General features: G+C 37.6%; 1 protein-coding gene across 2 annotated transcripts in view; it reads left to right on the top strand.

The window, feature by feature from the left end:
* MPHOSPH8 (M-phase phosphoprotein 8) overlaps positions 1-12,056 on the top strand; it is a 51,401-nt gene that overhangs the window by 23,222 nt on the left and 16,123 nt on the right. For both annotated transcript variants that reach the window (XM_081292201.1, XM_081292200.1), the window contains exons 3-4: positions 419-1,273; positions 2,589-2,688. In XM_081292201.1, the coding sequence (XP_081148327.1) occupies positions 419-1,273; positions 2,589-2,688 (955 nt within the window). The remainder of the gene's footprint in view (positions 1-418; positions 1,274-2,588; positions 2,689-12,056) is intronic.

The raw sequence follows: 12,056 nt of genomic DNA, 5'->3' as shown, positions 1-12,056 counted from the left end.
ATAATATAATTTGGGCAATATTATTTCCCAGTATTTCCCCAATAGGTAATATTTTATACAGCTTCAGTGTAGGTAATGTTAAGAAGTTGAATATGCTTTAAAAAATTTCTCCCAGATTTTATTAGTACCATTTTTTTTTTTTTTAAGGTACTGGGGATTGAACTCAGGGGCACTCGACCACTGAGCCACAGCCCTATCCCTATTTTGTATTTTATTTAGACACAGAGTGCTTAGCACCTTGTTGCTGAGGCTGGCTTTGAACTCCTGATCCTCCTGTCTTAGCCTCCCAAGCTGCTAGGATTACAGGTGTGCGCCACTGCTCCTGGCATTACCACTTTTTTAAACTTTTAAAATTATTATTAGTTTTTCAAAATCTTTAAAATTATGTTAGTGTTCTATCCTTTTTTGTATTTTATAGAGACTATCTTTAAATAACGACATATTTGAAGCAAACTCTGATAGTGATCAGCAAAGTGAGACAAAAGAAGATACTTCCCCAAGGAAGAAAAAGAAAAAAATAAGGCACAAAGAAGAGAAAAGCCCGGATGATTTAAAAAAGAAAAAAACAAAGACTGGGAAACTAAAAGATAAAACCAGGCCAGAGCTAGAGAGCTCCTCTGAAAATTTTGTATTTGATTTAAGGACAAAGAAAAGAATTTTGGAAGCCAAAGAAGAATTAAAGGACTCTAAGAAGCCCAAAAAGGATGAAATCAGAGAAGCTAAGGAATTAAAGAAAGTTAAAAAGGCTGAAATAAGAGATTTAAAGACTAAAATGAGAGAAGATCCCAAAGAAAACAGAAAAACAAAAAAAGAGAAATGTATTGAATCTCAGCTAGAGTCTGAATCAAGTGTGCTTAATGAGTCTCCTTTTCAGGAGGATGATGGTGAAGAGTTACTTCATGACAACAGAGAAGAGAAACAAAAAATTAAAAGTATAAAAGATAAAACATGTCAGGAGGCACTTCAAGAGGGTAGTTTGGAGAAACAGTTGGATGAAACTGTAAGTGCTGATGAGGACGCTGATGTCAAAGCCAAGAGGAAAAAAAAGAAGCTAAGGAAGACTGAAGAACCAAAAGAGAGCAAAAGGCTAGAAAACAAGAACATCGTCTTCTCAGAGAAAAAAACTATACCTAAAAAACAAAGGAATCAAGACAAGGATAGAAGTAACACAGAATTAGATAAACTGAGCCCACCTTCATCTGCTCAAACACAGAAGGATTCCAGGACTGGTGGGGAAGAGAGAGTCCTCAGGTCCCCTGACTCAACTGAGGAGGTAAGGGTTGTAGGGATAATCTTAGAGTACATAAATACCCAAAGCAGACCAAGGCGTGTCAAGTGATCGGGAGGTTTCACAAATAATGAAAAGAAAATGGTAGAACTATAAAGTATTTCTGTCATTAGGGAATTGTTGTATACTCAGACTGTAGCTTCATGAACTTAATTTATTAGCTTTTTCCATCCTACTTGGTATTTTGCTCTATTGTCTTAAGAATATAAAACTTAAATACAGGGTACATTAACATTATAAGTTTTAATTCTTACAAAATTATTTATTATGCATTTGTCCCATTGTTATAATAAAAATTTTTGTAGGATCTTTCATACAAATGAAAATATTTTCCAAAAAGTATCCATATGTAGTATTTATCAAGGGCTATGATAAAGACTACTTTCTTTATGTCCATTATTCCCAGTTTTAGGAATTTATCTTAAGGCAATCATTTTAAAGTGGGGAAATGCTATCTACCCAACGATATTTATGGCTGTATTATCCTCAGCAGTGAAAAAACAATAAAATACTGTCTAGATATGGGGAAAATGTTTAAGAAACTGTATCAATTTGAGAACTGTGGTATCCATTGAAATATTGAGGTCAATGTAATAAAAACGGAAAACTTTAGAAAATATGGAAAAGAAACCATACATACATGTGAAAAATGAATTATATATAAGGATGAAGGGAGAGTATGGAAAAATAAAAATAGTCATGTTTGATGAGACTAGGTGAAATATTCTTGGAATTTTATTTTTTATAACATTTTATTTTTTTATTTTTTAAATATTTTTAGTTGTCAATAGACATGTATGCAGTGCTGAGGATCGAACCCAGTGTCTCACACATGCTAGGCAAGTGCTCTACCACTGAGCTATAACCCAGTCCAACATCTTATTTTATTTTATTTTTTAACATTTTTTTAGTTCTAGATTGACACAATGCCTTTATTTTATTTATTTTTAGTGGTGCTGACGATGGAACCCAGTGCCTCATATGTGCAAGGCAAGTAGCTCTGCCACTGAGCCACCATCCAGCCCCCAGCATTGTATTTTTTAACAATAAAATTCTCAAAGAAGAGTTGGGAAGCTGGCATTAGGTTTTTTGAATTTGATATTGTGTAAGTTATCAAATAGTTGAAGGATAATCTTGATTGAGGAAGCAGTGTGAAAAAGATTAAATGATCAGTGATCATGTACCCTATTAACATATAGGTAGATAATAGCACCATGTACCTATCTACATTTTTCAGTCTTCAAATCTACACTGTCAGCTCTTTATCCATTCTTGTTTTGAGTTTTAAATATTTTTTCAGGAGAAAGAGACCAAAAAAATTGAACCTAAAGAAAAATACCAGAAAAGACATGATTTAGACAAGGAAGAAAAAGGTCGAAAAGAGCCAAAGGGATTGAAGAGTAAGTGTAAATAAAAACATTTTGCCAATTTTGTTGCCATCTTTTTATACAAAGAATTTAATTTCCTGTAAAGATAATCTCTTTTTTTAGCCTGCAGTGTTATAAATCAGAAAATTTTATTCACTAGGGAATAGTGAATATTCACTTAGAGCCTTCTACTACTTTTTTTTAACCAGTTACCTAAGTTTATTACACAGGTGAAATGTGCTTATCTGAAATGTTTGAGACCAAAAGTATTTCAGATTTAGAATTTTTCCCCCTGATTTTGGGATATTTGCCTATATGTATAATGAACTATCTTGTGGGTTGGACCCAAGTCTAAACACAATTCATTTATATTTCATATAATCATTTGTGTGTGTGTGTGTGTGTGTGTGTGTGTGTGTGTGTATACATATAACTTGAGGGCAATTTTATACAGTATTTTTAGTGTATCTGTGTGTTTTTTTTGTTTGTTTGAATTTTTTTTAGTTGTTGACAGACCTTTATTTTATTTGCTTACTTATATGTGGTGCTGGGAACCAAACCCAGTGCCTCATGCATGCAAGGGAAGTGCTCTAATGCTGAGCTACGACTCCAGCCCCTGTACTTGTATTTTGACTATGACATGAGGTCACCTGTGGAATTTTTCTCTTTTGGCATTGGTGGTGCTTAGAAAGTTTCAGAATTTGGAACACTTCAGATTTCGGATTTTTGGTGAGGGAGGCTTAACATGTGTAATAGTTTTATGTGTCTGTATTATTTTCTTTCTCTTCACTCTGTTCTTCCTACCTTTCAGAAGTATGATGGTAGAATGTTAGAATTACACACAGACAGGAAATTCATTGTGGCAGGAAAGTAAAGGTGTCTTTTAGTGGATGCTAAATGAAGCAAACGTTTTTGTTTACTATGTTAATTGTATCTAACTCTCATTTATATATATATATATATAAATATATTGAATACACATTTGGATCAATTCAAGATACTTAATAATAGAGCAGGGTGCATTGTTGCATATCTGTAGTCCCAGTGACTTGGGAAGCTGAGGCAGGGGGATCATAAGTTTGAGACTAGTTTTGGCAACTTGCAAGACTCAAAAATTTTTAATAAAAGGTATGGGAATGTAGTTCAGTGGCAGATTGCCCCTAGATTCTTTTCTCAGTACCACGTGCAAAAGACAATATGTAATAATTGAGAATCCATACCATAAGTCACTATTGGAACCAAGTACTTTAGTTTTAAAAAATCACCATTGCTGTATTTAAATAAACCCCACCAAATAAACAATTTATATACCAAAAGTACTTAGAAAATATGTTCACATAGAAATCTGTTGCACACCTGTAATCCCAGCAGCTGAGAAGGCTGAGGCAGGAGGATCGCAATTTCAAAGCCAGCCTCAGCAACTTAGCAAGGCCCTAAGCAACTTAGTGAGATCCTGTCTCAGAAGAAAAAATAAATAGAGCTGGGGATGTGGTTCCCCTGGGTTCAATCCCAGGTTAAAAAAAAAAAAGAAAGTGATTCTATTTTTTTTTAAATATTTTTTTAATTGGTTGTTCAAAACATTACAAAGCTCATGATATATCATCTTTCATACATTTGACTCAATTGGGTTATGAACTCCCATTTTTACCCCAAATACAAATTGCAGAATCACATCGGTTACACACTCACATTTTTACATAATGGCATATTAGTGACTGTTGTATTCTGCTACCTTTCCTATCCTCTACTATCCCCCCTCCCCTCCCCACCCATCATCCCTCTCTACCTCATCTGCTGTTGTTCAGTTCTCTCCCTTGTTTCCCCCCCTTTCCCCTAACATCCTCTTCTATGTAATTTTGTGTAACATTGAGGGTCTCCTACCATTTCCATATGCTTTCCCTTCTCTCTCCCTTTCTCTCCCCCCACTTGTCTTTGTTTAATGTTAATCTTTTCCTCATGCTTTTCCTCCCTGTTCTGTTCTTAGTTGCTCTCTTTATATCAAAGAAGACACTGGCATTTGTGTTTTAAGGATTGGCTAGCTTCGCTTAGCATAATCTGCTCTAATGCCATCCATTTCCCTGCAAATTCTATGATTTTGTCATTTTTTATTGCTGCATAGTACTCCATTGTGTATAGATGCCACATTTTTTTTTTATCCATTCATCTATTGAAGGGCATCTAGGTTGGTTCCACAGTCTAGCTATTGTGAATTGTGCCGCTATGATCATTGATGTGGCAGTATCCCTATAGTACGCTCTTTTAAGATCCTCAGGGAATAGTCCGAGGAGGGCGATAGCTGGGTCAAATGGTGGATCCATTCCCAGCTTTCCCAGGTATCTCCATACTGCTTTCCAAATTGGCCTTACCAGTTTGCAGTCCCACCAGCAGTGTACAAGTGTACCCTTTCCCCACATCCTCGCCAACACTTATTGTTGTTTGACTTCATAATGGCTGCCAATCTTACTGGAGTGAGATGGTATCTTAAGGTGGTTTTGATTTGCATTTCTCTGACTGCTAGAGATGATGAGCATTTTTTCATGTACTTGTTGATTGATTGTACGTCCTCCTCTGTGAAGTGTCTGTTCAGGTCCTTGGCCCATTTGTTGATAGGGTTGTTTGTTATCTTATTGTTTAATTTTTTGAGTTCTTTGTATATTCTGGATATTAGGGCTCTATCTGAAGTGTGAGGGGTAAAAATTTGTTCCCAGGATGTAGGCTCTCTATTCACCTCTCTTATTGTTTCTCTTGCTGAGAAAAAACTTTTTAGTTTAAGTAAGTCCCATTTATTTATTCTTGTTATTAACTCTTGGGCTATGGGCGTCCTATTAAGGAATTTGGAGCCCGACCCCACAGTATGTAGATCGTAGCCAACTTTTTCTTCTATCAGACGCAGTGTCTCTGATTTGATATCTAGCTCCTTGATCCATTTTAAGTTAACTTTTGTGCATGGCGAGAGAAAGGGATTCAGTTTCATTTTGTTGCATATGGATTTCCAGTTTTCCCAGCACCATTTGTTGAAGATGCTATCCTTCCTCCATTGCATGCTTTTAGCCCCTTTATCAAATATAAGAAAGTTGTAATTTTGTGGATTGGTTTCTGTGTCCTCTATTCTGTACCATTGGTCCACCTGCCTGTTTTGGTACCAGTACCACGCTGTTTTTGTTACTATTGCTCTGTAGTACAGTTTGAACTCTGGTATCGCTATACCTCCAGATTCACACTTCCTGCTTAGAATTGCTTTTGCTATTCTGGGTCTTTTGTTTTTCCATATGAATTTCATGATTGTTTTATCTATTTCTACAAGAAATGCCGTTGGGATTTTAATTGGCATCGCATTAAACCTGTAGAGAACTTTGGGTAGTATCGCCATTTTGATGATGTTAGTTCTGCCTATCCATGAACAGTGTACATTTTTCCATCTTCTAAGATCTTCTTCTCTCTCTCTCTTTAGGGTTCTGTAGTTTTCATTGTATAAATCTTTCACCTCTTTTGTTAGGTTGATTCCCAAGTATTTTATTTTCTTTGAGGATATTGTGAATGGAGTGGTTTTCCTCATTTCCATTTAAGAAGTTTTGTTGCTGATATACAGGAATGCCTTTGATTTATGCGTGTTGATTTTATATCCTGCCACTTTGCTGAATTCATTTATTAACTCCAGCAGTTTCTTTGTAGACCCTTTTGGGTCTGTTAAATATATTATCATGTCATCCGCAAATAGCGATAATTTAAGTTCTTCTTTTCCTATTTTTATGCCTTTAATTTCTTTTGTCTGTCTAATTGCTCTGGCTAGTGTTTCAAGAACTAAATTGAATAGAAGTGGTGATAGAGGGCATCCCTGTCTTGTTCCAGATTTTAGAGGGAATGCCTTCAATTTTTCTCCATTCAGAATGATGCTAGCCTGAGGTTTAGCATATATAGCTTTTACAATGTTGAGGTAAGTTCCTGTTATCCCTAGTTTTTCTAGTGTTTTGAACATAAAGGGATGCTGTACTTTGTCAAATGCTTTTTCTGCATCTATCGAGATGATCAGATGGTTCTTGTCTTTAAGTCTATTGATGTGGTGAATAATATTTATTGATTTCCGTATATTGAATCAGCCTTGCATCCCAGGGATGAATCCTACTTGATCATGGTGCACAATTTTTTTTTGATATGCTTTTGTATTCGATTCGCCAGGATTTTATTGAGAATTTTTGCATCCAAGTTCATTAGAGATATTGGTCTGTAGTTTTCTTTCTTTGAAGTGTCTTTGTCTGGTTTTGGGATCAGGGTGATGTTGGCCTCATAGAATGAATTTGGAAGAGCTCCTTCTTTTTCTATTTCTTGAAATAGCTTGAAAAGTATTGGTATTAATTCTTCTTTGAAGGTTTTGTAAAACTCCGCTGTATACCCATCCGGTCCTGGGCTTTTTTGGTTGGTAGTCTTTTGATGGCGTCTTCAATTTCTTCCTTTGTTATTGGTCTGTTTAAACTGTGTGTGTCTTCCTGACTCAATCTGGGCAGATCGTATGACTTAAGAAATTTATTGATATCTTCACTATCTTCTTTTTTATTGGAATATAGGGTTTCAAAATACTTTCTAATTATCTTCTGTATTTCTGTAGTGTCTTTTGTGATATTGACTTTTTCATCCCGTATGTTAGTAATTTGAGTTCTCTCTCTTCTTCTCTTCATTAGCATGGCTAAGGGCCTGTAGATCTTATTTATTTTTTCAAAGAACCAACTTTGTTAGTTTTTTCAATTTTTTCAGTGTTTTTTTTTGTTGTTTCAATTTCGTTGATTTCTGCTCTAATTTTAATTATTTCTTGTCTTCTACTACATTTGCTGTTGTTTTGCTCTTCCTTTTCTAGGTTTTTGAGGTGTAGTGTGAGTTCATTTATTTGTTGGTTTTTTCTTTTTTTGAGGAAAGAACTCCAAGAAATGAATTTCCCTCTTAAAACTGCTTTCATTGTGTCCCATAGATTCCGGTATGTTGTGTCTGTATTGTCATTTGTCTCTATGAATTTTTTGATTTCCTCCTTTATGTCTTCTGTAACCCATTGATCATTCAGTAACATATTGTTCATTTTCCATGTGATGTAGGATTTTTCCTTCCTTCTTTTATCATTGATTTCCAGTTTCATTCCATTATGATCAGATATAGTGCATGGTATTATCTCCACACCTTTATATTTACTAAGAGTTGCCCTATGGCATAATATATGGTCTATCTTTGAGTAGGATCCATGTGCTGCTGAGAAGAACGTGTATCCACTTGATGATGGTTGATATATTCTGTATATGTTGGTTAAGTCTAGGTTATTGATTGTGCTATTGAGTTCAATAGTTTCTTTATTCAGCTTTTGTCTAGAGGATCTATCTAATGGTGAGAGCGGTGTGTTGAAGTCAGCCATAATTATTGTGTTGTAGTCTATTTGACTCTTAAACTTGAGGAGAGTTTGTTTTATGAACGTTGCAGCTCCATTGTATGGTGCATACAAATTGATAATTGTTATGTCTTGTTGGTGGATGGTTCCTTTTAACAGTATATAGTGTCCTTCTTCATCCCTTTTGATTAAGTTAGGTTTGAAGTTGATTTTATTCGATATGAGTTTGGCCACTCCTGCTTGCTTCCGAGGGCCATGTGAGTGATATGATTTTTCCCAACCTTTTACCTTCAGCCTGTGTATGTCTTTTCCTATCATATGAGTCTCCTGAAGGCAGCATATTGTTGGATTTGTTTTTTTCATCCAGGTTACTAGCCTATGTCTCCTGATTGGTGAGTTTAGGCCATTAACATTTAAGGTTACAATTGAAATATGATTTGTACTTCCAGTCATGTTTATTTATTTATTTATTTTAGTTTCGCTAGTTTTTACTTTTTGGTTATTCTCCTCCCCCTTTACTGAGATACCTCCTGCTGTTAGTTTTGGGCACTATTTTTCAATTCCTCTTCTTGTAGTATTTTGCTCAAAATGCTTTGCAGTGCTGGTTTTCTGGCTGCGAATTCTTTTAGCTTTTGTTTATCGTGAAAGATTTTAATTTCATTGTCAAATCTGAAGCTTAATTTTGCTGGATACAGTATTCTTGGTTGGAAACCATTATTTTTCAGCGTTTGAAATACATTGTTCCAGGATCTTCTCGCTTTTAAAGTCTGTGATGAAAAATCAGTCGTTAATCTAATTGGTTTACCCCTGAATGTAATCTGCCTCCTTTCTCTCGTAGCTTTTAATATTCTCTCCTTGTTCTGTATGTTGGCTATCTTCATAATTATATGTCTTGGAGTTGGTTTATTACAGTTTTGAATGTTTGGGGTTCTGTAGGCTTCCAGGATTTGGCAATCCATTCCATCTTTCATCTCTGGGAAATTTTCTAGAATTATTTCATTTAATAGGTTGTCCATTCCTTTGGTTTGATTCTCTATGCCTTCTTCTATCCCGATGATTCTCAAATTTGTTTTTTTTATGACATCCCATATTTCTTGAATAGATTGCTCATGGGATTTAAGCATCTTTTCTCTGTTGACTTTATTCTTTTCAAGTTGATAAACTTTGTCTTCATTATCTGATGTTCTGACTTCTACTTGATCTAGTCTATTTGTAATATTCTCGTTTGAGTTCTTAATTTGGTTTATAGTTTCCTGCATTTCTAGGATTACTATTTGATTTTTTTTTAAGATCTCTGTCTCCTGGTAAAGCTCGTTCTTTGCCATTTGAATTTGTTTAATTCATTTTCAAAATATACTTTTATTGCTTGGACTTGCTGTCTCATGTCTTCTCTAATATTCCTTTCCATCTGAGTTAGGTATGCCTTGAGTTCTTTCCCTATCCCTGTTTCTGATGCTTCTAGGTCCTCCTGTAGAATTAAGTTGTCCTGCATTGTTTGTACTCCTTTTTTCCCTTGTTGTTTCATGATGTTCAGGCTACTTTCCAGCTCTATTTGATTGCTTGTTTCTGCTCTCTTCTATAAATTTGTTTTGGTTTTTTATATCTCTGTTGTCTCTCCTTTGTGTTGGTAGACTATGCTTGCTAAAGTGGATTCCGCTGGGAAGGAATTCCGACGGCCGAGCTCCAGTGACGTCACCTCTCTGTTATGGCAGGCCCCAGGCTCCTTACTGGGGTGTCCGAATGGAGGGGTGGGACTGGACTGTCTCTGGTTGGTTTCAGCTCCCGGATGCTGGTGGCTGGGCAGTCTCCAGCTGCCCAGTCGCGCGGTCAGCCGGCGGGCAATTGGTCGCCCGCGGGCATGCGGTCTCCAGCCGCTCAGTTGCAGGGGCAATGGGCCGGCTGTCACTGGTGTGCAGGTGATCTGTAGCCGCCCAGTCGCAGGGGCAATGGGCCGGCTGTTGCTGGTGTCGGGCAATCTCTAGCTGCCCAGTCGTGTGGTTGGTCACCAGCGGGGGGCGGACTCCAGCTGCCCAGTCGCGTGAGCGGCGGGCATTCGATCTCCGGCCGCCTATTCGCGAGGGCCTGGCCTCTAGTCCCCTGGTTTCTCCTGCTAGACCAGATTTCCCCTGAGTGATGCCTCTCAGCGGTTCAAACTGTACTCTGGGCCTGCTGTTTGTTGGGCGTGGAAGGTGGCTATTGAGGACCCCTCCCCCACTCTATTGTTTTGATTTTTTCCGCTTGCCCCTCCCCCCGCGCTGTCAATACAGGTTTTGTTTTCCCCAATGATGGGAGGGAGAGTTGAAGGTCAGGTGTCTCTAGTTTTCCGGTGTCTTTATGCAGGCTTGCTCTGAAAATCCCTCCCCCGGAGAGCCTACGAGAGATTTTATGGAATTCCCCGCTGTATGGGAGATGAGCTGAGTAACACGCACCTGTTTTATTGTTGCAATTTGTCGGAGAGTGGCGGTGGTTACTTCATCTCTCCAAGATGTGGCTGCTGGTTTCCTTGGTGGAGTTTCCATTGTGGGGGATAGAACTGTCCCGTTTCCTTCCCCGTCTGAAATCCCAAACTCAGCCAGGGGCTCCGTGAGTGCTCAGGCTGCAGGATTCCACAGAATCTGCAGCAATCTCCCTGCTTGCTGGTCGCTTCTCGGCGGCTCCCCGCCATTTGTAGCCGAGGGGCAGGCCGCGCCAATCCGGATCTCCGGTCGCACAGCTGGCTCATGTATGAGACTTAATTACCGTACCTCAGTGCTGGAAATCCTTCCTCTAGGTTTCGGTGCACCCCCATTTTGCTGTAAGTTCCTAACAAGATAGTTTTTTGTCGTTCTAACTCGTTATTCACCCGCGCAGTGGCGCGGTACACGGGGTGTGATGCACTCTATTCGAGGCCATCTTGGGGATCCCAGAAAGTGATTCTAAATAGTAATTCTAACCTTTTCTCTGGAGTAATGTTAAAAATTAAATGTTAACTGAAGTAATGTTAAAAGTAGATTTTTTTTTCTCTTTTTATTTATGGTGCTAGAGATGAATCCCAAGTCTTTTGCATGTCTAGTAAGCACTCTACCACTGAGCTATATCTCTAGTCCTAAAAGTAGATTTTGTTCTAAGCCTAGGCTACAGTTTGGCAGTGGTAGCAGGTAATTAAAGCCAGACAGGTGCATAGCTATTTTGGAGGATCACACATAAAGTGACTATATCTTATTTACTATCTCTTCAAAGAATAATTAGAGATTTAAAAATATTTTATGATTAGCTCTACTTTATTAACATTTTTCTTTGTGTGTATTTATGTGTGTGTATGCATGTGTGTTTCTGTCTGCATGTGCTTGATTGCTAGAGACAAAACCCAGGGCCTTGTGATTGCTAGGCAAGTGCTCTACCACTGAGCTATAGCTCCAGCTCCCCTCCTTATAACTTGTATATCAATTTCAGGCACTTTTTTTTGCTGTGAACTTATAACCTCAAATGAAACTAATGTTCATCCCATTTATAATGGTATTTACTGATGGGTCCAATTTTCAGTATCCCTGTTAGTAAAACCTGTGTACCCTGTGTTTATAATAGAGTCCTTTCCAGTTGTGAAGTACTTTGCCAATTTTCTTATCTAATATATGCTGAGCACATGTTGTATCACTGAACTATACCTCCAGCTTTTCTTCTCACTTAAAAGTGAGAATTCAAAGCTGGTAGTATCCAGTCATTTTATTGAGTGCAGATTCAGGGCTCTGGCAGCCTGCTATTTCTTCCATTAACCACCAGAAACCATTTCTATCCTAATTACAGGATGCATTTTTAAAAAACATTTTTCATACCTTTATTTGGCTTATTTATTTTTATGTGGTGCTGAGGATCGAACCCAGGGTCTCACACATGAGAGGCGAGCACTCTACCACTAAGCCCCAGCCCCAGCCCCAGGATGCATTTTTTTTTAGGCTGATTTCTCTGGCAGTAGGAAAGTTGTCACATACACATTTATTTTTAACATTTAACTTTAACACCAAATAAAATTATATTGGCCTGATGTGGTGGTAAACAC

The sequence above is a fragment of the Spermophilus citellus genome (assembly GCF_964194105.1).
Source record: "Spermophilus citellus genome assembly, chromosome: 1".
Taxonomy (NCBI): domain Eukaryota; kingdom Metazoa; phylum Chordata; class Mammalia; order Rodentia; family Sciuridae; genus Spermophilus; species Spermophilus citellus.
This window is presented reverse-complemented; position numbering and strand designations above follow the sequence as displayed.